The 26606-nt window shown below is 30.5% G+C and overlaps 3 protein-coding genes across 3 annotated transcripts; 1 reads left to right on the forward strand and 2 right to left on the reverse strand.

Annotated features, from left to right (window-relative positions):
- Positions 1-753: 753 nt before the first annotated feature.
- Positions 754-8400, reverse strand: LOC100799966 (glutamate receptor 2.8). The gene is made up of 5 exons (XM_003528515.5): positions 8016-8400; positions 5944-7154; positions 5502-5817; positions 4903-5312; positions 754-1020 (listed from the first exon to the last, which is right to left on the reverse strand). Exons 1-5 carry the CDS (start codon positions 8284-8286, stop codon positions 766-768), a joined length of 2463 nt encoding a protein of 820 aa, XP_003528563.2. The 5' UTR covers positions 8287-8400; the 3' UTR covers positions 754-765.
- A 5830-nt stretch (positions 8401-14230) lies between these two features.
- LOC100800495 (glutamate receptor 2.9) lies at positions 14231-19055 on the forward strand. The gene is made up of 5 exons (XM_041017547.1): positions 14231-14499; positions 14971-16091; positions 16439-16751; positions 17412-17824; positions 18523-19055. The coding sequence occupies exons 1-5, from the start codon at positions 14310-14312 to the stop codon at positions 18955-18957; spliced, it is 2472 nt and encodes an 823-aa protein (XP_040873481.1). The 5' UTR covers positions 14231-14309; the 3' UTR covers positions 18958-19055.
- Positions 19056-25872: 6817 nt separating this feature from the next.
- LOC100813859 (uncharacterized) lies at positions 25873-26560 on the reverse strand. Its single transcript, NM_001252887.2, has one exon. It carries the CDS (start codon positions 26534-26536, stop codon positions 26177-26179), a length of 360 nt encoding a protein of 119 aa, NP_001239816.1. The 5' UTR covers positions 26537-26560; the 3' UTR covers positions 25873-26176.
- Between the last annotated feature and the right edge of the window lie 46 nt (positions 26561-26606).

Raw genomic sequence — 26606 nt, forward strand, 5'->3', positions numbered from 1 at the left:
TGCTAGTTTGTTAATTTTATTAGCAATGTCAATTAAAAAAATTCAAACTCGTCATCTTTTTCCCCTCCCTTCTCCCTCTACTGAACTAACCTTATAGTTCACACGCACACACATATATATAATTTCAAGAAAGCAAATATAAATCTAACACATAAAGTGATAAAATAATATGTCCCAACATAAGTTTTTAATCCGCTAATTTTAATAATTAACTTATTTATCCGTGCATCGTAGGGTCCAAATTTAGTTGTATCTAATTCCTATACCCGAGCAATATAGTCAGGTTCAAAATTTATCTTAATCACTTTCTTTTCCTATCCTAGCCCTAGGTCTTTGACCTTCCATATATATTTTAAAAAAAGTGTTATGTTATAATTTTATATTACTATAAGATATTTTTGTACATATACTCAAAGTTTGTCTATATATATTTCAATTTACCACAAATATTTGATCAAGTCGTAGTCACTATCTACATGCAATTGTGTGCATGAGATTTCATTATTAAGGTTTATGGTTCTCTTCATTTAAAGTATCAAAATTATAGCGTATCATTTTGATTTTAATGAGTCTTTAAGTACCACTCCATCAATAATGAAGCAAGCTCCCTTTTTCTCTTGACTTTTTATTTGTTGTATTATAGATTGACTTTTATCCATTGTGAGTTGTAAAAGACTATCTTATTTCATCCAAATGCTTTACAATTTGAACCAGCAACGACCAAATGGTTATTTGTTCATAATGAATACTGCCTCTCAAAGTAGACTATTGTGAGTATAGGAAAGTAAACACATAAAATGTGAATGATACGAATGAGGCAATTGTTGTGATGATGAAAAGACCTGCAAAGCTATTCACCGTAAGACCTTGGCTGTCTAAAATTGAGGTACTTTGATCTTTAGAGACAATTCTTGTCGAGAAATACTTGTTTTTAATCCCTTCAAACTTGTCTTTATCTTCAATGACATTTAGGAGTGCCCTCGAAAAATATGGCACTAGAGGTGACTGTGGGGGAAATGCCTAAACATAAAATAGCATAACACTTTTTAGCATAATCTCATGGTGGTAATTGACATTTATGTATACCTATTTTAGTATTATATTTAAGATATACAAAGTGGGACAACTAATAAGTATATAAAACAAATAATTACATTAATATAAAATGAGATTGGTGCTAGACGCTGAAAGTTATAAAATGTAGCAATTTTTTTTTATAAATTATAGTTTTATTATTATGCTAAAAAATAAAGATTAATCATATTCATATTAAGGGAACTAAACCTTAGTGAAAAACATTATCATCTAAACAAATTTGATGATCGATTAATATTGTCTTAACTCATTTGGCATGTTCTCATTATAATGTAAGATATATAGTACAATGAATATTGAAAATTATAATTGTATATAAGTATTTAAATTAACTACATCATTTAAGTTGATTGGATCAAGCAATACATTGTACATGAACACGTGAAAGATGGAACTTGAGTAATGGTGTATTTTGAAGTTGTTTGTGGATTAAATCACTTCTGGAAAAAAAATTATTTGATTCATTCACTTGGATTTTATTCTTAAATCATCTAATCAAATTAATTTTAAAATAAAATCCAATCAATTCTAATCCAATTTATTTCAAGTTTTTTTTTTATTTTTGTTTTTTTAATAATTTGATTTTTATTTTATCATAAGTTATTTTCCTAAGTATTTGAAAAAATGTGTGATATATCTTGTAATAATAATTTTATTACCTTATAACAAACGTGGACTTAAGTTTTTCCAACCTCATAATCCTAGGAATAAATAAATAGTCCGTGAAACAAATATTTCCATAGTTTTGATGATAACAAATTTAGGATTGATGAATTTCATTGAGTATTATGGGAACATATTCGTCCAAAACAGTTTTGGTATTGAGTTTTGTAACTTTATCTATGCTATGATCATATTGTTTATGCATCCATTCCCATACTTGCTTTCTTAAAAGAACTATCTACTGTCTAACGTGCTTTAAATGGACAAGCGCCCACGAGTTTTTATGAAAACTAGCATCTGAAGCCTATTGAACATCCAAATTGGCATTAAGAAGCTTACACACTACTTTATATCAAAGTTTCATTTCCGTCTAATTTTTATAGTATGTGTTGTGCACTAAACGAGTATGATTATGTCTCATAGTTTATGCACTTTTTGTTCCCTCGTCTTTTTGAATTGCCTTATTATTTGAATTTAAAGTGTGATTGTGCCAACAAAGGACAAGGAAAAGCAAATCAACATATTCTTTGCAAAAATCATTTTCGTATAAGCAGCGAAGAGAAAATGAGCACTACTTAGAAAATGACAATACTACTATCTACTTCTGTCTCCACCCCAAGCTGCCACGTTGCAATAGGACAAACTTTGTGATAAAATGAATACTTTTAGAAGAATTTAATCCCCACAATGGTCACATTCATGAAGCTTATAAATAAAGAAGCAGGCACAACAAAAATTAATTCTTGCATCCTAAAATTCTTGAATTGTTGCCATTGTTGCTCTGATATAACTTTTATCTCTAGATGATCAAACACTAAGTGATTAGAGTGTTATTCTTTGTTGAGCAAAATTTATATGTAATCAGTTTCTCATTGTATATCCTTTTTATGATAGTTGTTTGATTTGTAATCATTCAGACTTGATGTTTGGAAACTTAAAAATGTCTTAGTGATTAAACAATACTTGATTGTTTATCAATCTTAAGATGAGATTAAAAGTGACATAGAGAATACTTATTTTAAGGCAGGAGTAACATAATAGAATATTTGTTTAGTAATCTGTTTTGATTAATTGAAACCATTAAAGGTTAAAAGAGAATTGAATGTAATACACGAGATTGAATGAAACAGTATAGAATAAGTGTTTGTACTTTTTTCTTAAGCTTTAGCTTCTTTTCTCTAGCATACACCCTTGGATGCACAAGTTCTTGAGAAATTTGTTTTGTGAAAATTGTTTTCTAACACTTTGGACGACCCTTTTGTAAGCTTGTTTATTAAACCTAGTTTTCATATTTGCTTTCAAAAAAGGTTTCATTCTTGAGAAAAAATTTAACTTTTGCTAACACATAATTCAACCCCTTCTATTATATTCCATTTATTTTAGTTTTCTCGATAGAGTAGTGAGATTTTTTCACTAATTAATTAAAGATATAGGTATTCGTATAGCCTCTACAAGTTTCTCACATAAATTCTCTTAAACCAACACTAGCACTAGATGCTATCTTGATAGAACAACACCCGATAATATAGTTTTTGGTACAATACCAACTCAACACAAAAAGAATCGATAAACTTTTCGATTTGAGATATACACACCACCTAGAATATGGTAAGGCTCATGAGATCTAGTTGTGGGTGATATCATAAATATTATAAAATGACGAAAAATGATGATAAACAGTAACATGGACAAGTATCGGATCATTGTTGTTATTCACTTTTTCTCTCTTGTTTGAGTTATAGATTGAAGTTATTTATAGAAAACTTCTATCAATCTATTCATTTTGATTCACTGCAACATAAACTTTTCAAATTCAAAGTAATCTAGTGTTTTGTAGCTATAAAGTTATCTTAGAAGCTTCTAAGCAACCTTTTAAAGTTCCTACTAACAATCATTATGATATCTCTCTTCATGAAAGATCCAAAACTAGAAACTATTCAAGGATGTGTATCAATATGGGCAATACAAAAATACTTTGTGGATCCAAATCGACGAGTAGCTTAATGTAAATGTTGTTTAGAAGCTTTAAAGAAAGTCTATTGGCTTTTGATTGTGGTATAGTAAGCTTCTTATCAGGATTCAACATTCTTTTAAATCTTCATAGTTGATTATGACAATCTTTTGATCTTCATGTTGAATACAATTCAAGTTTCTATTCACATGTTCCTAATTTGGTTGAAACAAACTTCTTATGATATTTCCAATATATCTTATTCTTGGGATTTTATGTTAAGATTCTTCATACTTCTAATATGAACCTTTTTAACATAATTATGTGTAATCTTCATATGTATACGGTTCTTGCAATTATTAACAATTCTTGATGATAGAAGTTGAGAAACACCATAATTGTATGTACATCATGAATCTTGCTCACAACAAATTACTTATGTATAGGCTTTCAATTGAGTAGATTTTGTGTTATGCAACTCATCATTGTCTACTAAGCTTTTGAATAATTTCTATCAATCCATAACCAGTATTTTTACTATCCGAAGTGAATTCCATTTACCATTGTTTGGAATCTTGTTCTCTAAACATACTCAATAAAAATTATTAGTTGCTTCAATTTAGAAAGCTTACAAATTGGTTCAAAATATTTTCTATAGTTAAAAACTTAAGGTTCTAAACCCAACAACAATAATTTGTTGGATGCTAGATTTAATTTAACATTAGCATTGTTTTGGCTGATGTTATATTTGAAACATATAGGTCCATTTTTTTTCCATTTTGGAAATCTCACTCTATCTAAATCCCTCTTTCCCTTGCTCTTTGATCCTTATCCCTTTATTTGGTGGTGTCTCATTTGTCCTCATTCATCAACATCGTTGTTGTTTCCTAGAGTTAAGGTTTTATTTTGTTTTCTCTAACTTACATCTTTCTCTCTAGCCCATGTACCTCTAATTTCCCCCTCTTTCTAACTTTCTCATCACTTTAACTGGTAGGCACTGCACCATCACCATCACTAATAGGTATTTTAATCTTTCTCTCTTTCTTCACTAGTGTAATGTGAATAGATGAGAGAATAAGGAAATAAGATAAGTAACAAGATAAAAAAAAATTAATTATATAAATATACTATAAAAATATGTTGTAAGAAGAGAATATGTCTTACTACAGTTGAGAGTGAGAGAGAAAACTCACAAAGGCAAGTCCATTTGTTTTATAAAACGGTCCCACCGTAGCATAGCCAGTGTCATATTTTGATAGAAAAACGTTGATGTATGGACTTTCATCAAAGATAGCCGCCACCCCACCATTGTTGGTCCCTTTTGAAAGTGCTTCATGATACTCTTCAGGAGTATTATAGGCCTTCAACTGAGACTCATTGAATCCTAATTCATTTATTAAAATTGTTTTCACGAAGGATTGATTCTGATATCCCACAAAATAATTATTCCTTTTTATCTCTTTTATGTCAATGAATTCCGGTTGTAGGCTTTCTATTGTTAGCATCGAAGTTAAACTTGCAGTGTAACTTTGGGTGATGATGAGCACTACAAATATCCATATAATCAACAAACCTCTGGACCAATTACTTACCAATCTCTCCCCTGCACAATCAAACTAGTAACTATTAATTAATCAAAACTAGTTAATATCATCATGTCACAAAAAATATACTACTTTCGTCCCAAAATACGAGGCTCTTTTAACTAGTTTAGGCCCTTTAAAAAAGCATATTCAGGGATAAAATTAGTAACAAATTGTTCTTTTGTATGAAGAAGAATCAAAGGATTTACGGTGAGCAAAGACAAGTGTGGAGAAGGAAAACCAAAAAACAATGCCAAGTTGTTGTTTTGGGGTCCCCCTAAAGGCTGTGTTGTTTGAGCGATGCTCTAGAAACCACACAACGAAACCGATGAGGACCAAGGCTGCACCAGTAGTCAACCAAAGACCCCAACTTAGAGGCTTTAAGAACACCCACATGTTTCGTTTCTCATCATGCTTCATTGAAACTACCATTGACACCACAGATTCTAAATAAGGCAACGTGAAATTTAAATAATTTGTGCGATCATAAACAATTGTTATGTCTCCGACTCCAGCATCGAACTTCTGCCATGTACAAATTATAGCTAGGTTGAGGTATAATCAAGAAGGGGCAAGAAAAAAAACTTAATGTGTAACATGTAATAAAAAACTAAATAAACAAAGGAAAGAAGAATTATGAGCAAAACACACCATGGACTTGTTGTTTGCAATAGGTCCAGCAAGGGCGCCATAGTTTTCTAGGGGGACGAATTCGTATGATACTGAGAAAGGCAATGCCTTCAAGACCTCTAAAAACACATCAACAACAAACCCAGAAACTTTTGTGGTGTTAAATATGGTTTCCACTTTTACAAATTCAGTGAAACCCTTTCTCACAGGAACCCCAAATCTCAACTTGGGTGGCTGATCCATTGTGTAACCTGGCCAAACTGGCTGCCTCACTTTCTGCTTTTCTTGGTCATCTTGGAATAGCCCTCTTTTAGGGCTCCAATATCCAATAATTCTCTCTTTGTGTCCTATCACATTGAACACTTCAACCACTGACGACTCTAATTGTCCTCCTTTCAAATCAACATACCCAGATAGGCCTTGGAATTTCGTAGCTAGGATTGCATTTACAAGGGAAGCACTTTGTTTCCCATAATTGGTTGCATTTTCTACGGCCATGGCTAATGCCCACACTGTATCATAAGCCCACAACCCAAACAATGTGATGGTATGAGTACGATAAGCGTGATACTTTATGTTGTTTTCCATAAAAGACAAGGTTTTCCATCTTTTCTTAAAATCATCGAGCTTTTCATTGTTTCTCACTATTGTCCTCACTCCCAAGACACCTTGCATGTTGTCCATTCTTTCTAGAGCTGAAGGATCTAACTCAACAGATAACCCTTCAGTGACTATCCATCCATACCCTTCACTCATCATTCCAGCTTTCTCTACAGCTGAAAAGAATCTCGACCCATGTTCACCCGTCATGTGAACAATGAATATTCTTGTCGAATTTTCCTTGAGATTTTCGAGCTCTTCCAAAATGTGGGACTCTTCAAAAATGGGGTCAATGACGCTTCTGTAAGGTACTTTTGTGTCCACTGCATCCAATGCATCTATCAGATGTGGGACAAGACCGTTTCCGTATTCAGTGTTTTCGTATATAAGGACAACTTCTCGCCATCCATATGCTTCCACAATGGCTGCTATGGCTTTCACCTGAGAAGAATCATTTTGTGCCATTCGTATGAAAATGGGAGTGTGGGCTGGGGAAAGAGATGGACTTGTAGCGGAGAAGGAGATAATGGGGATGCCAAGCTCGCGCCCAAGGTTTATTACATGCCTTGCTTGTTCTGATTTTTGAGGTCCAATAATTGCCTTCACCTTTTCTTTCGTTATTAAATCAAAGGCTAGAGAAACAGTGACAAGAAATGAATTATTGAGTCACTAAATCAAGACATAGGTAAAAATAAGTTGTTTATCGGAACAAAATTGAACTTAATTTTTTTAAACAAGATCTTAGATATAAAATTATAAATGGTATTCGGAAGGAAACATTTTACTAAAGATGATCCATTAAATATTTTGGTGGGAAGTAGTCATCAATAAAACTAATGATAATTCACACCAACTCTCTTGATATCAAAAAAAAAAATTAAGGTTATGTTCGTTTCTACTGTGTGGGAAAAACCTAGAAAGCTCAAATTTGAATATGTACCCCAACCATATTTAAATATGCACCAGCCATATTCAAATATGTACCCCAACTATAGTCGCCGCCTTAATTGATTAATGGTATCCAACTTATTCGAATATCTAAAGCACATTCAATTTTGTCTAGGCGATAACTCCAGCTCCAATTCGAATATGTTACCAATCATATTAGATTAAGTTAGTGAGTCTCTCAAATAAGTTATACAGTTCAAAATTAGTTTGTTTAAAAAAAATAAAACACAAAAAAATACATCGATACAAACGCAATTTCACAAATATTTTTATATTTTATTATCTAGAACATCATTTTCTCTCATCTCTCTTTCATCTCTACCACAATCTCACTTTCTACTCTCTTTTATCTTTCTTTCATCTCTACCACAACTTTCATCTCTCTTTCATCTCTACCCCAATCTCACTTTTCATCTCTCTTGCATCTCTCTTTGTTTCCATTTCATTCCTCAAACTTTCTTTCCTTTTCTTTCACCCCCAACCCAACATTACCTAGGAGACATTCACAAATTGGAAGCTGAAAAGAAAATTATGAAATTAATAACCTGCATATGCTGCTTTGACTGTATCACCGCCAGAATTTCTTGTTCGAAGATCAAGTCTGGTTTGAAAACGAGGATGCTGTTTATAGAAATCATGATGTGCCATCCATATGCAGCTGTTAGCCATGCTCCCAATTGGGGAGTTCAAATCAAGAACTACCCCTATTGGTATCGTAACCTCCCTTGCCATCAAGTGTAATGGCCAGAGGCACAGTATGAGGTAGAAGGGGAGCGAGGGAAAGTACTTTTGGAGATTTAGCATTGACATTGTCATGCTACTCTGTGAAGGTTCACTATTTTCTCTGCAAAATCTTCCGAGTCATTTAACTAGACGAGGATTCTGCAATTTAATCTCCTTAGTTTGAATTTTATGTGGTGGAATGGAAACTGGCCACAAAATTTTTCAAAGTCGTAGAAAATATGTTGGCCAATTTTAGTAGACTGTAGACCCCATATTCAAAGTAGAATCCTCGAGTCTCCGTTAAGAAAATTCCATAAACAAAACGGTAATGGTCAAATTAACTGGTCTACCACTCATTTTAAAGTCTATTAAGAAATTAATACATAGAAACTTTTTATTATTATTTTCTTATAAGCAACTTTTTACTCAAAATTATATTAAGAATGCTTCCAGAATCATGATAACTGGACATTAATAATATTTTAATATTTTTTCTACTTTTATCTCTTCAAATGATGTCTAGCTAGCATTAGCCTATTTTAAAATACACGTATACAGTGGGTGGAGGTTTACTAAATTTATGAGTAAGTGTTAAACTTACTTGAGTTATTTTTTATACAAATAGTGGATTTCATCGATGTAGCTGTTATATTAAAAGTTTTAAGTAAATTCTATCTGTGAAACTTATTTGATCTATGAAACTGTGTGTGCAAGTTAAAAACTAATTACAGTACTTTATTAATCAACTTTGTTTCAATGTGTAACATAATTTTCAAAACATAAAGATTATCAATTATAAGATTATACACACTGGAATGTTTGATTTATCTAAAACTTTGTACGGATTAATTAACATTACATGATAGTCACATTAATAATGACATAAATTGTCACATCATTAATGGATCTCACATAACATTATTTTAATAAGTTATGTTTTTAATCTCTCATTTTTTCATGAAATTCACTTTTAATCCATCATTGTTTTTTATTCGTCTTAGTTTTTCATTTTTTTTTTCACAAAATTCACTTTTAGTTCTCAATTATTATTTGTCATTTTTTGTCCCTCCCATTACGTATCACTATTAAATAATGATGTGACATGTAGATCCTTAGTTTCACGTAAGACTCGCGTGACAAAATGTTGTTGGTTTAGGATAATTTTTAGCGTTGCTAAGGCACTACAAATTTTTAGCAATGTAAAATCTCCAAAAAAAAGAGGTTTGAAATTTGAAACAATAAATATAATAAGCAAAATCAACAACACACTACACAAATCAAAGCCTGTTATTGTTGTCTCATTCTTGCCACCATCACCACCTTGTGCCAATCCTCCATGAATGTTATTACTCATGTAGCAAAAGTTTAGTGTTTGTTTGAGAAGTAAGGCTCGTGATTACAATTTGGAAGATTAAGAGGGTTCTTTGATTTTGGTGCTAATAAGTTTTGATTCATGGTTTCAGTGGTTTATTATTTTGCTTATTCTTGTTTATTTAACTTGTGGTTTGTCAATTATGTGTTAAGGATCATGGTTTAGTGGGTTGTTGATATGTGTATTGACTGGAATTGATTTTTCTTATTACATCCCATTGTTTATCTATTTATTTATTGAAAATTTTGAACCTTTATTTTTGCATTTTTACACCATAAAAGAAAATTTATAGTGCTTTAGAACCTCTAGAAAATGTCTTGAAATGTAATTGTCATGTTAAACTAGTAGCTCATATGGCAAGTCATGTGGTTGCCCACATCGCTTAATAGTGATACTTATGGGTGTAACGCTCATCGTTACAATAACAACCCCAGAATAAAAATATAGTTTAAAACATTCATAAAATAAGAATTTAAAAATTTCAATAGTTTGAAATACTTCAAATAGTACAAATAAAAAAATTCTCGCATAAGTAAATAATTTCATTCTCAAATATGGACATCTACAAAGTTTAACTAATAATGAACTAAATCTTCAATTACCCCTTGACTTAAAAGTTTTTTCCTCGAACTTTGAAAATAATACTTTTAATGATATCATAATCTCAGTGTATAAAACAAGTTCTAAAAAAGTTCACAAATAGTATTATTCTCAGTCAGTGCAGTAATCGAAAAAATCCAACCATGGTATATGTAAAATTAAATTAGAAATAATATATACATACTAATAAACAACCACAAGTTATTCACACAATAAAGTAACACTCCAATAAACAAACACCAACACTTCATTGCATTCAATTCTTGAACAAACAAACAAATATCACAACACAACTTAGTGATTTCGAGAATCATTAAACTCAACTCTTTGGTTTCCAAAACCGGTGTGGATTTCGGATTTTTTAAAGGATCTATGAGCTCATATCCATGCAATGACATCTCATTGTCTTCCCTATCATGGATGGAGGTATCCAAAATCTCTTCCCATCCTAGATGAAGATATCTATTATCTCATTCCCATCCCAGGTGGAGGTATATATCTTTTTCCCATCCCAAATGGAGGTATCTCATGCATATTTAATTTTCAAAATAAAACATACACTGCCACCACTTACCAGAAGAGGATGACCAATTCACACATAATTACAAAACATCATTCCAGATAACTACCAAATACTCTAATTCTATACATACTAACAACTCACAAAGTCATACTCTAAATTATAGCTTCTTATAAGTCAATTAATAATTAACTATGGAATAAAACACATACATGTAGCAAAACATATTTTAGTTGATATATATGATAGCTAAACACAACTCAAGCAAGCTTATTCATGAATTTTCAAATAAATTCCAAGATTTAATATATATGCAACAAGTGAAGATTTGTACATTGCAATATTCATTTTTGTAAAGTTAAATTAAAACCCACACAGTGAAAACTACATGTTTGTATGATTATATTAGACACTTAAATAATTTCATGCAAAAATACCACATAACCTAAATTTTACGATCATCACAATGATTAATTCACGCAAGGATCGATGTAGCAATTTATTGCTTTATGACCCGTAAACTCAAGAAAACACGTTTCCAAAAATCTGTACAATGAAAGTTTAGAAAAAAAAATTATTTTACTCACCTCTTGAAACACATAGTAATTCATGCGTTATTCGCTTATTATTTCTCATTTCCATTTAGTGGATCAACAAGATTCTCTTTGTTTCTACTTTCTTATCAATCCTATATGCCTACCAATTTTCTATTTTTTGAGAGAGACCATCTATAAAATACTAGAAGAAGATAATTGTTTATCCTTATATAATAGAAGAGTATATGATTTAAGATTAAGTCACCGTTTTCAAGGATCACAAATTCAAATATAACATTTATCTTATCCAAACTAGATATACAATGTTATATTATTACTTTAATAATTATCTTTACAATAGTGATAATCTTTTAATATTTTTAATTAAAACATGGAACTCCCACACTTTCTTTTATAATTATAAAATAATCTCAACAATCTTATATCAATCACCTAATTTTTTTTATTGGTAAAATAGTTATTTAACTCGATCAACTTTAAATAAAGTAATTAAAGCAAACATAATTTTTTTATTCAATTATTTCAACGATATTTAATATATCATAATACAAGCATTTCATATATATATATATATATATATATATATATATATATATATATTATCATAATCATTTTAATTCAAATAAATTCTTATACTAATAATTTTTAAACTAAAACTAATGACAATTATTATATTAAAATTGTAGGATGTTAAAATGGGAGGGACTAAAAACAATTACAAACAAAAGTTGAGAGACTCAAATCGACCAAACAAAATATTAAGAGACTAAAAATGAATTTTGTGAAAAAATAAGGGACAATGACTAGTAAAAAATTGTTAAGGGACTAAAGGTAAATTTTGTGAAAAATGAGGGTACTAAAAATATAGTTTGCCAAAAAGAAAATTACATGTGACTATTATGTCATACTAGTTGATGATATGGCTACTCATGTGATTGCCCGTCATCAATCACTCAACGATGATACTTGATAACAGAGACAAAAAATGTTAATAAAACAGAAATATAGGAGTTAAGATTAGTCATATTTTTTTTAGGACTAAACAATGATACTTGACAATAGGGACAAAAAATGTTAATGGATTAGAAATATAAAAACTAAGAGTAGTCAATATTTTATTTAGGGGCTAAAGGTAAAATTTACAAAAAGTTTAGGGAAGAAAACATAACTAACTCATTTTTTTTCTCTCTCTAAGGTTGTTAGTGGAGTAAGTGGATATCTTATACTACCTCGTTCTATTTGTAAAACTCTTCTGTTTATTTTCTTTGTCCCAAAATAAGTGTTGTATTTGAAAAAGAAATTTCCCCCAAAATAAGTTCATGTTAGTTTTTCAATGTAATATTAATTATTTTTTTCACTAATGCCCTTAGTAAGTTTCCCTTTAGTTTTTCAATGTAATATTAATAATAGAATTAGTTTTGTAAAATTACTATTCTCTTTTGTTTATTTATTGACTTTTCTGTGTAAAACAATCTAGGACAACAATTATTTTGGAATGAAGAGAGTAATTTATTTGTCTCTTTTTATAAGACTCTTTTCAAGTAGCTCATTGCATTAGTTATTTGTTGACCATAATATATTAAATTTTATTACAATAAATTAATAAGATAAATTCATTATCTCTCTTATAAGATCGGAAAAGATGACCAACACACATAATTAATTAGGTGAAAAGTAATTAAGAGGAAAAATAGAACGATAACTAGTCTCAATAATTTTAAGGATAGTTTTAGAAAAATAATACAATTTTTTTAATAAATTTAATGCTACAAACTAAATTAATCAATTTTATTAATGAAAATGAATTATTTAAAAGAGTTTTACATTTAGGGACGAAGGTAGTAATTGACATTTGATGTTAAACTTTATAAAATGACACTTTTAATAATTTTATACAATATTAATATGTCTAAAATAGAATTTTGGCCCCTCATCTGAATATTTGGTTTCAATTTTATTTATCAAGTTTAAAAAGTTTCATTTTGCTTGCTTAAAGTGTCTTTATTAGATTAATTTGGTTAATATAGTTAGTACTATTAAATGTGTTAACAATTTGTATCATTTTACCAAAATTACCATTAAAATTATTGAGACTCAATCTCTCTCTTTTTATTTAATCATTTTCTCATTTAATTATTTAATGTGTGTTAATCTTCGTATCTAATCATTATAAGTAAGATAATGTCTTTATCTTTTTAATACATAGCATTTATTGTAAAATAACTAAGGATATTTGAGTCAAATAATTAATGCAAAAGATAACTTGAAAAGAATCTTATAAAAATGACAAACAAAATTGAAAAAAGAGTTTTATATTTAGAAAAGAATGTAGTAAATCAACTTAATTAGCTATACATAACAAACTTTGAGAAATATTAGGTCAAATAAGTGTTAGTCACGTTAAAATTAACACTATTAATATAAAAAATTAATAAAACTACCAATTTTATCTAATAGAATCAAAATAAAAATTTTAAAACTAAAGTAAAAAATTGAAACCAAAAATTCATATGAACGACCAATAAATTCTACTTTAGCCTATTACTTTTATAAATCTAATTATTACATATATATATATATATATATATATATATATATATATATATATATATAATTCTAATATAATAGATGAATTTACAAATTTTTAAATAATATTTCACCATATTACTTTTATAACAGAAGTAAAATGTTAATTGTTGGTTTGATTATATATTTATAAATAAATGTTTTTTTACTGCATAAATAAACTTTTGAATTATGTAAAATTTAGTATATACGATCACATGATATAACAGTTGACTTAATAAAATTAAAAATATATATTACATATAGAGATTGCCTATGATGTCATTCTATAAGTTACATGGGGATGTCATTTGATCTGATATATAGGAATCCGCGTGGGTTAACCTATTCAATAAAAGACTATATATGTACGCAAATCAACAGAAATTTAATTCTGTCACTTAATTAATTGACAATGTCAAACCTGCATGAAAGTCTAAGTCTTCACTATTCCCTTCTATGCCTGTTTTTTCTTCTTCTATGCCTATGGGGAAGACCCTTCATGGCAAAGGAGGCCATACCAATACCAATAGGGATAGTTCTTGATTTGAACTCCTCAATTGGAAGCATGTCTAATAGCTGCATATGGATGGCATACCAGGATTTCTATGAACGTCACCCTCATTACAAAACCAGACTTGCTCTTCAAACCCGAGACTCTCGGGATAATGTTGTCACAGCAGCATCTGTAGGTAGTATTTCCCCACCCTCCCCCACTTTTAATTTGAGAGAATTGAAAATACTATATTCTATGATTTGAATAGAAATTTAAAAGTTTTTGGTACTGTTTTTTTTACCAATTGTTGAATGGATTTTCATTCAATGAAGCTCTCTCCTTCTCTCTTTTAGTGTGTTTAAACTCATTTGACTAGCAAGGGTCTAGCTCTCAATCAAAAGTTATTGTAAACTCTGTGATATCTCTATTCGATTCCTATAGATAAAAAAGAAAAACTCATATAAGTATTAATTAAAAAAATATATGTACCATAGCAGCTTTAATTTAATTTAGCTCTCAAATTTTAGCATTTACATTCCCGTTACTTATATATATATATATATATATATATATATATATATATATATATATATATATATATGATCTTTAATTAGTTTAAAGAATAGTTTACATAACATAATAACCATGAATGACACTATATATGCAGCTCAAGAATTGTTAAATGAGAAGGTGCATGCAATCATTGGACCACAAACATCAGAACAAGCTTGGTTCGTCATAGAACTTGGAAGCAAAGCTCAAGTGCCAGTGATCTCGTTTTCCGCCACAAGTCCATCGCTTTCCTCGACCCAGAAGCCTTATTTCATTCGCGCCGCCAGGGATGATTCCTCCCAGGTGGAAGCCATAGCTGCCATTGTCCAAGGCAACGGTTGGCGCGAAATAATCCCCATATACGAAGACACCGAATATGGCAATGGTCTTAACCCATATCTAAACGATGCCTTTGTAAAAATTGGCACCCGAGTGCCTTACAGAAGTGTCATTAGTCCAGGCTCAGGGGGCGCCGAGATTTCAAATGAGCTCAAGAAGCTGAAGTTAATGTCTACAAAAGTGTTTCTTGTTCACATGAGCACTGACCTTGGGTGCAAGGTGTTTCTGGCTGCAAAGAAAGAAGGGATGATGACAATTGGATATGCATGGATAGTTACTGAAGGCCTATCTGCAGAGGTAGACCCTATGGTGCTAAAATGCATAGGAACCATGCAAGGTGTGTTGGGAGTTAGGCCAAGCCCAAAACACACTAAAAGGCTTGACAACTTCAAAGAAAGATATGGAAATACTGTAACCATCTTTGGATTGTGGGCATATGATTCTGTTTGGGCATTAGCCAAGGCTGTGGAGAAAGTTTGGGGGGAAAACGTCACTGCTACCCTTCACAACACAATCCTGGCTACCAAATTCCATGGCCTCTCTGGTAATTTCCATTTGGTTAAAGGACAACTAGAGCCATCAATTCTTGAGGTGTTCAATGTTGTGGAGCAAACAGAGAGGAGCATTGGAAATTGGATGCCAGAGAGGGGGCTTTCTAAATTAGAGCAACCAAAATGGCCTGGTAACACAACAGAGCCCCCAGCAAAGTTGAGGATTGGAATCCCACCAACAAATAGTGTCAATGAATTCAAAAAATTTCTCAACTTCTCCTTTGATGTGTTCTTTGAAGTCTTGAAGGTTTTACCCTTTCCCCTGCATTATGAACTCTTACCTTTTGAGAAACATGGAGAGACTGCTGGTACCTACGATGAACTTCTTATGCAAATCAAGGAAAAGGCAAGTTTTTCAGTTTTTCTCTTTTTCACAAAGCTTTCTTCTTCTTTTTTTCCCTCTTAATTGTCTGGTGGCCTAAGCACGATCGAGGTGGACGACCATAGAGTGTCAATCTTATTTAGTTTATATTAATATTAAATAATTTTGCTTTGATATCTGTTGAAATTTTGTTTTAAAAATTTTAATTATGAACGAACTATTGATGATTTTGAAGCAAAATAAAAATAAAAAATGTAAGACAAAATTCAAATGATTATGAGAATATATTTTCTAAGTTCGCCCACAATACCAAAAATCTTAAGATCAACCTTATTTTTTTATTCCTTAGGGCTTCATTCTTTTGCATGCAGAAGTATGATGCCGTGGTTGGGGACGTGACAATTGTGGCTAAGCGCTCAGAGTATGTTGATTTTACAATGCCATTTTCAGAATCAGGTGTGGCAATGCTGGTTTTGGCGAAGCATGATGAGAGACAAAACATTTGGATTTTCCTGAAGCCATTTAATTGGGACCTTTGGTTGACAACTGGTGCAGCTTTCATCTTCACAGGCTTCATCGTTTGGTTTTTCGAACACCGCTCAAACACGGAGTTCAGGGGCACTCCAAAGAACCAAATCGGCATGGCTCTCTGGTTTTCCTTCTCAACACTCGTATTTGCTCATAGTACATTCTCTAACACTAATTACATGCAGAGTCTTTAGATTATATACATATCACATCATAATATTTCATAATAGCATATCCAGACCCACCACATTGACAGTACCTGTGATCTACGTTCTGCATAGTATTTAGCATAAAATGTATTGACAGATAATCTTATATAGGCATATAATTTAACTAAAAATGTGTGTTTGAATGAGTATGATAAAATTAATTTTAATTAAAATTGATTTTAAATTGATGTGATTTATATTTAAATATTTTTATTATAAGATTGAGTTGGGATTTAGGAGCAGTAAAACTTATTATAAAAAAATTTCATCCAACTTATAAACTTCTTAAAATTGTTACATATAAAAATTAATTATGAGTTTGTAATTAAATCTGAAATTTTGTTGAAATCAAATATTAGAAATTTATTTAAAATCAATTTTAAACTTGAAATCAATTTACCAAAGTGAAACCAAATACTTACAAAAATTAAAATGGAAAAAACTGAATTTTAGAAGAGATTATATTTCCTTTTTCTAGACTTTGATTCCTTCTTACTCATTACAAATATTGTACAAAATACTAATATGCAATAACTTCAGGTTTCTTCACCAAAAAAAATCTATATTCTTAAATTCGAGTTTCTCAACTAAAAACCTTTGATGACAGGGGAGAAGGTAGAGAACAAATGGTCACGATTTGTGCTGATTATATGGTTCTTTGTGGTACTCATCATAACGCAAAGTTACACTGCAAGTTTAGCTTCAATTCTCACGGTACAGAAACTGCAGCCTCAGTTTATGGACGTAGAAGAGATAAAAACAAACAATTTCTTTGTGGGGTATCATAAGGATTCCTTTGTGAAAGGGCTACTAATTGAAAAGTTAGGATTCAATGAATCTAAGTTAAAGGGTTACCATGGCCCTAAGGCCTATCAACAAGCTCTGTCTCTTGGAAGCAACAATGGAGGAGTTGCTGCTGTTTTTGATGAAATTGTCTTTATTAACCTCTTTCTCATGAAATATGGCTGCAAAAAGTATCAGATTGTTGGACCAACATACAAAACCGATGGATTTGCCTTCGTAAGTCCCTGTATGCATCTGTCATTTTCAGTGTTTTTTTTTTTAATGAATTATGATCATAATTTTAAAATTAACCAGGCCTATTGATTGTAAGAGTTTCTCAAATGCAATTACAGAGTTTACACTCTTAACTCCCAATTCAACTTTGAGTTCTTAATTTATTTTTAGTGAGTTTCATTTTATCTCTTCACTCACAATTATTTTTTTAAAAAAATATTTTTTTATTAGTGAAGGATAATAATTTTTTTAAATATCTTAGTTGTAGTTGTTTATATATAAGCAATTTCTATAAGAAATTTGTAAGAACTTATTTGATCAAATGATATATATTCTCATGTTATTGTATGGTTGAAGTTCATTATGTATGTGACTATGATCGATCTCAGCCAATCATTATATGAAATTGAGATTCATTAATTTTTTCTGATAAATTAAAAAGTTCAACTTATATCATATAGATATTGATTGAGACAATAGAAATATGATAATAATTTTTCAAGAAAAAAGAGTATTACACATTTTTTACACTCTCTTTATAGAGAAAAAAGTTACCAACCAGTGTAGAACTATTCTATACCGCCCGGTGCATCACCATTCAACTCCTCTTTTTAATGCATTCTGGTATTAAAAGTTTGTATTGATAACATTTCTTTTGTGAGAAATTGCTAACAAGTTTTTCTGTCTTTTTCTTTCTTCAGGCATTCCCACGAAACTCTCCATTGGTTCCTTATTTTTCGAGGTCGATCTTAAACGTCACTGAAAATAAAACAACCTTTGATGGGATTAAGAAGAAGTACTTCTCAAGAGACGTCATAAGTGAAGATCCAAGTACCAGAATGGCATTTAGAAGCACTAACTTAACATTAAAGAGCTTTGGGGGGCTTTTCATCATCATATTGTTCACTTCATTTCTCGCAGTCATGGTCCATTTGTTTAAGTTCATGCATTCAAAATGGACTGCTCGAGACTTTCAGCGATCCCTTTCGGAGATGATGACTGAATTGGCAAAGCATTTCAACAAAGAAGAGTGCTCTTTACATCCTCCTCCAATAATGGAGGAAGGTTCACTTGACCCTGATGGCACCAATTATCAATCAATAATTCACAACGAGGAAGATCTTAGACAGCTATAGTTGAACTTCATAAGATGCATACATACATTGCTATATAGAGTACTTCATATCTAGCCTTGTCGAGGCCTCATGCTCAAGGGCTCGTTGTGCTGTTAATATCATTTTGGGATTATGTAGTTTATTTCATCTTTCCATTCAAATGGCTACGAATCAAATTTTAGATCAAAATAGATACCATTTTGAGATGGTGTTGGAATATTAATTATAATTTTATAGATTAGTATTGTTTAATTATTTTCTTAAAAATTGAGTCTCATGATCAATAAAAAAAGAAAATTACATTAGAGTTTTCAATTTTTTACTTTTTTCTCTCGTGAGATTCACATGTAATTTTCATCTTATTTATGTCCTCTTTTTTTAATATTAGTTGATTTTCATATTTTTTATATAAATAAATATAATTAAACAAATTTCACATCTTAAATAAAAAAAGGTTTAATATCGTATCTAAAAATTAAAAATAATTTTTTTAAAAAAAGATTAATGTGTCATTAATTAAATAAGTAGACCATTTTATAACTTTTTAAAATTTGGAGACTCTTACCCTTAGGCAAGTGTGTTTATTCATACAAGTGTGAAAGTAGAGCATCATCATTTTCCCAGGAACTTTAATCCAATGCCTAGAAATTTAAACATTGTCACAATTTAAATTATTAATATTCCAATTCATGCTTTTAAATTATAAAACTTAAAATAAGAACATTGAAATAAACAAATTTTATGATTTTGATCCAAACTAAACATGCAACAAATATTTTTATCAAATAAATAAAAATGGTTAGAAATTATGAGTTACTCAAACATCAATCTCAAACATCCAAAGAGTTGTTGTATCCCAAATGTTAATTGAGAGTTAGGGGCATTAATTATCTTTATATTCAATTCCTTGAAAATAAAAATACTCAATTTTATAACTTATTTCTTAACTATCCATGAGAAGACAAGTTACAAAATCTTGATATATCAAAATAAATTCTAACGAGAGATTTAATTAGTCACTCATGATGATGACACAAGTCATTCCTTGATACGTTAAATCCATAGGCAATTTCTAGGGTGGGGAATCTGAACAAATCCCCCACGAGAAAAAAATCTGGTGTGTAGGGTCAAGATATTTCTTAAGATAAGTGTGGCACTATTATGAGATTGCTTGCACCGTATTATTATTATTTTTGAAAAAAAAAGAGTAGAAGATGAGAGTATTGTTCTCTCTTCCTGATACCGTTCTTTTTCTTGATTTTGTTTCCGCCTCGTTCATCGCTGCAAGCCCCCCATCTTCTTCCACTAAAGTTGCTACTATGTTAGTAACTAATTTATTCTACCTTTTTATTAATTAATTAATGATGCGAAATGAACGAGAAATACTCACTGTGGCAAGCAACTGAGAATGGGAGCAGAAAATATTCAAAACCGTGTAAAGATAGCTCAAAGGATTTAGGTATCAAATTTTAAAATCTTACAATGAAAATTCAAAATGAAGGGTATAATTGAAAAAAGGTTTAAAGGAAACTAAATTTGACAATACAAAACAGTAGATACAGAAAAAATCCAGCTTAAAATCTTTATTAAACGAGAAAAGACTTTTTTTTTTTTTTTACATAAACATAACAAGTCAAGTGGTGTTTTTTTTTTATAAAAAAAAAAAGATGACGTGGGATTTCACTTCAATGGATGTGGACACTGGAAAGAGAGAATAGCTCAGAACAAATTCCGGAGGAGAGAGAAAGCAGTGTATCACTAATCCAGTGCATGCCTCTCTTTGATAGTGCTACACTTATCTGGAGTAAGGTCCTAATCCCACGTGTCAGGTTTGTATCCCAGGGGATTTGTTGAAGTCCCCCACCCACCTGAATCCATACTCAAAATGATGAAAAGCGAGAACGAACATTAACTATGCGTTTGAATGAGTCTCGATAGAATTAATTTTAAATCGATGTTGATTTTATATAATTGATTTTAGAGTAACATGATTTTTGTTTGAATAATATATATTAAAAAATTGATTTTTTAAGAAAATAATGTTTGGATATTTTGAGTCATAATTAATTTTGAGTGTAAAATTACTTAAATAAGTTTTAATGTCTTTGAATACTTATTTGTTATTTTAATTTGCTGTTATAAAAGCAAACTAAAATTACTAAATGAAGATGCTGTGAAGTAAAGATGGTAATAATTTTTCTGAAATTAAGAGAACAAGTAAATGTAATAATAAATTTTTAACTATTAAAATAGATGAAGTTTTACTAGTATTTTTAGTATAAGTTCTTGAGCAAGGATTTTGTGATCAAGGTATGATCTTTTAGAGATTTTGCAATAAATATAATGCAAAGATCTTTAAAGTGGAAAATGAGTTCTTGCAAAAGAACCGTACACAATCTTAAAAAATTACAAACAAAATAAACAATAATCAATCAGCGGAAAAAGAAAAAAAAACAATGGAAGAAGGAAAAAAAAATAAGAACAAAAATGCAAGAACAGAATGATAAGAAGGGAAAAAACATATCTTCCTTGAGTGGGCGTTGATGGTTGCAGGAGGGGGAGGGGGAGGGGGAGGGTGAGGGAGGGAGGGGGAGTGGCAGAAGGAAAAAGAAGGGGGAGGAGTAGGTTGTGGTGGCGGAAGGAAGAATAAGGAGGAGAGGAAGGGAGAGGAGGAGAAGGAAGAAGGGAAAGGGTAAAAAAGTGGGAAAAAATGTTGAGTGGGAGAAGGAGTGAGTGGAGCTTGGGGGAAGAAAAGGAGAAAGAGAGAGTGAAAAAAAAATAAAAAAAGGAGAAAGTGGGACATTGGGAAAGTAAAAAACAAAGAAGAAAGTGGAACATTTAGAAGAGGATTCATGTGAGATCTAAAAAAATTGTCAAAGATTTTAAAATAAAATCTATCATTAAAGGAGGAAAAAATGAGATAAATCTTAATATATCTTTAATTTTATATGACACTCAGAGATAACATCCACCCATGATCTAATATTACAATTTGAAATCTATAGATTCTGCTCTAATAAAATATAATAAATTGAAATAAGAAAAAAGAAAAAATGTACATGTCCAACTATACAACTATAGTCCGCCACAAAAAGTGTGTAGAAAGTACAAGGGTATTATGAGGAAATATCTACATAATGATATTTTATATTTTCTTGAATCAATTCAAGTTGAATTGAAAGTTCTCCTTAAGTGTTTCAAAGTCACCGTGGGTTGAAGGGTTGAACGTGAAATTAAAAATTGTGTCCAAACATATTTTTATATAATCAAATCACGTTTTGACCAAAATCGTTCACCTTGGTTACACCATCAAACCTAATATGCTCTAAAACGCTCATGCACGCATACTCTATTCTAGAGAAAATGAGAAAAATATTATACATGACCATCCAACTCACTCTCATCTCACTTAAATAAAAAAAAATAAAAATTTTGAATTGAGCGACAGAGGCTATCTTCATATATTCAGAACGAATAATCGAAAAGTAATTAAACCAAAAATGCATAAATATAAAACCTGAGAGATTATATATTTTTTGTTTAGTTTAGCTTTCGGTTCTTGTTATAAAAACAAAATTATCACAATAATCAAACATAAATTTTTTCAGTAAATAAATATTTGCTCACATATTAGCACAACTAGACCTTTGTCAATCCAACACATTAGCCTTTTTTAATTTGTATGAAATAATATATATATATATATATATATATATCCAATTTACAAATAATCATGTTTTAAGAAATTACTTATTTGTATTTATAATTAGTAATTCAAATCCAATTATTCCCAATTTTTAAAAAGTACTCACAATATTCTATGATGTGCAAGAAACGACGACCTGCAAGCCTTTTTTTTTTTAAGTTCAAAACTGCATTATATATCAACAAAACAAAAGTTAATTACATAAGACAAAATGAGAACAATGTTTATCTTGAAAAAAATGTTGATGCACAGTGTTAAAGGAAAAATGTAGGTTTTTTAGTTAGGAATCAGTGTTAAATTGTAACACAATATATTAAACGTGTTTGAAACACAAGTGTGAGGTCGTAGGTATTGTATAATTCATGAGCAGTGCCCAAGGTTATCAAACTCGAGAGTTTATGCAGACTCGTGAGAGTTTTATAGACTCGACTCGTAAACTCAACTCGTAGACTCGTAAAAGTCTATTTCATATAAAAAATAATAACAAAATATCTATAAACAACATACTAATTAAATATTTCAACAATATAATAAAGCAAAACACTAAATCATAAAGTTTAAAATATTTAAATAATCAAGTCTAGTAATAATGCATCACTGCTAAACAATAACTTGTAGAGGTTATAGTAGTGGTAGATCATTCTCTTCGAGGATTTGATGTTATTAGAGAACAAGAGTTTGATATTATTAAATGTGAAAATTTTGTATTTGAGAATAACACGTTAAATAAAGGTATATTGAATGTTAAACAGAAAACAATAAAAAATGACTTACATTTTGGTCTAGTTTTCTTAACTTGCTAACTCGTTGACTCGGTAGTAAACTCGAGAGTTTACCAAGTTTACTTAGAATTTATCCAAAGTCTACTAAAAAATGAGTTTACTCAAGAGTCAACTCGCAGAGGACAAGTGGACTTGTAAACTCGTAAGAGTTAACGAGTTAACTCGAGAGTTTGATAACCATGGCAGTGCCTGCTTATAATATTATTGTTGAAATCGAGTATAAGTACAAAGTTGAATATATGTTAATTTGTGAGATACATGTAAACTTGTGATGGTTGATTGTGAGATTATGAGATGTTAAATTGTGGGCATGATATTTGATTGTGAATAAGTGTGTATATTTAACACTTGATGTGACAATAATTGTGTTGTGAGCTGTGAATTATACAATAATCTGACCAGTGTTTATATTGAGAAAAGTGTTTATGCACAGTGTTAAAGAGAAAATATAGGTTCATAGTTAGGAACCAATGTTAAATTGTAGCGCAATGTGTTAAACGTATTTGAAACAAGAGTATGAGGTCATGGGTATTGTATAATTCATGAGCAGTGTTTGCTTGCAAAAATTATTTTAGGGGTTGGACCTGAATCAAGAAGGTGAGACCCTAACGGATTCTTCGGAGTCTAGGCCTTGAGGGTAAAAACACTCAGTTTGAGTACTCCTTTAAACCTATGTTGATCCCATATGGTTAGAGCATTTTCGCAAAACGGAGTGACCCTAACTGGTCACCCTATGATTTTACTTAGTGAGACTGACCTGACATACCTATTGTGTGACGTATCTTGTTATGTACTCCTAAACGCGTGTCTTATAATTAATAATTTCATTCAACCCAAGCATGAAAATTTACAACATCATTATATCAATCAATTATATAATTTGGAAATACAAAACCATATAGATTTGACCACTTTAGTGGTTAACAAATCTTTCTTTAATATGTAATTGCAAATTAATTATTTTATGTAAAAGTAAATAATTTTACAAATAAAACTATAAAAAGACATTACCAAAGTCATAAAATAGCCAAGTGCAAATCCTGCAAACACAAGCCAAATAACATGCAACATATATAATACATATATCCATGTATGGAATGTAACTTTCATTTTAATATATATATATATATATATATATATATATATATATATATATATATATATATATATATATATATATATATATATATATATATATATATATTCCAAGTGAAAAGAAAGAGACTTATTTTAATAACTTAAAAATAACTTCCAATGACTTTAATATAATTTCAAGTCTAACAACCATCACATTAAACATTTTTTCATTAAAATTATTCCATAATTACATGAGTTATTATTAGATTAAATAATCTAACAATCCAAATGATCTCTTAAAAGCCCACCAAATTCAGAATTCACTAGATTGCTTGTGTTTTTGTCATCAACATTGAACGTAAGATACGACCGACTCAAGAGTAAACAAACTAAAGCTCAAATTTTAGAGGTTTATCAATAAAAAAATATTTGTTTTAAATTTTTTGAAAGCAAAAAAGACTATATTTAGTAAGAAAAAGGTGACATATGTTAGCAAAAAATATTTTAGCAAAAATATGTTAACAAAAAAGCCCCATATATAATTCTCTCATTTAAAATAAACATTTTTCTTAAAATTTATTTTAATCTTCACTTATCATTGCAGTAACAGTGGGCCTTGAGAAAACCTTCACCCGGAGGAAACAAAGAAACAAGCTTAGGCTCTTTAGGCTTTAGCACTAGAAGCACAAAAACAAGCTCCTCCAGTGATGTTGTCATCCATATGGGCTGAGTCTTTACAATGATTTATAGATTATGAGTTTATGACTCATTTTAGCAACTTTACAATGATAAAGATATATCAATTTTATGTTTTAATATTTCAATTAAGTGAAATAAAAAAATATAAACTAAAATATAATTTAATTAAATATGCTTATATTTATCTCAAAATAAATCATAAATATTCAATATTTATAGTAAGGAAAATACTTAACACATTCCTAATATTCAATTCACGTAGGTCTTTCTAAATATGAATTTCATTCTTCAATAGGTTTCATTTTAATGAGACCCATATGCATATGAAATAAAACTAACAAGAAAGTGTGTTAGGGGAAAAAAAAAATACTTGAAAGCCTGTTGCATATTCCTTTCTTTGTATGTGCGATAAAGAGATACTAAACGTCCCTATCCTATTCTCATACCTCAGGACATATAATTTTTTTTATTCGCAAGAGTGGATAATTTTCAAATTACAACAACTCACACGTTATTCATTTAGCTAGACTCCCTTGTCCCCAATACATGAATTTAAGGATACCTTCAACGTACGAAGTCCAATTTTCCAGTACCTATAAGAGAAGAAAATTCGACACAATTCAACATTACCATCATAGTTATATTTATACACAAGACAAGGGAAACAAATACTTAGCTAAAAAGAAGCCGGCCGGAAGTACTCTTGTTTGGAATTAGAATTAAGAGAACAGACACAGAAGTCACTAATTAACTCTACAAAGTACAAACACCAAATCACATTTATTCAACCATACATCATATAACAACAACAACAACAATACTAGAACTAGAAGTGAGAAATTCAAGACTTTTTTTTTTCCATTTTCTTTTTTTACAATAACAAGATTTAAATCTATGATCTGGTGCATATTACCCAAACCCCACTACTAGACCGAGAATAAGGACTCAATTAAGGTCTTATTTAGTTGCTTTGTAACTACTTTTTGAAGAAGCCTCCAGCCAAGTTTGCAAGACCACCTAACCCACCACCACTTTCTTCACCTTTAGACTCTGCAGGCTGTGAAGGAGCAGTGGTATTATCACCCTGGTAATTATGCAGATAATCAGCAGCCTTGTCAACATATTGCCCTATGCCTTGTTTGTCATCAAGTTTTCCATACTTCCCCGCCGCGTCGAGAAGATCGCCGGCAGCGTCAGCCACCTTGGCCTTGTCCACTTTGTCGCTGTCGCTCTTCAGAGCCGACTGCGCCGCCTCCGCCACCAGCTTCGCGCTCGTGATGAGTTCGGTAGTGGACTGCTCGCTGGGGGGCTTGTTCTGGGATTCTTCGGAAGCCATTGATACTTACTTATTGAAGCTTCTGCAACTACAGTTCTGTGTTATATATTTATAGAGTGGGGGTGAGATT

The sequence above is a fragment of the Glycine max genome, chromosome 7 (genome assembly GCF_000004515.6).
Source record: "Glycine max cultivar Williams 82 chromosome 7, Glycine_max_v4.0, whole genome shotgun sequence".
Classification (NCBI taxonomy): Eukaryota; Viridiplantae; Streptophyta; class Magnoliopsida; order Fabales; family Fabaceae; genus Glycine; species Glycine max.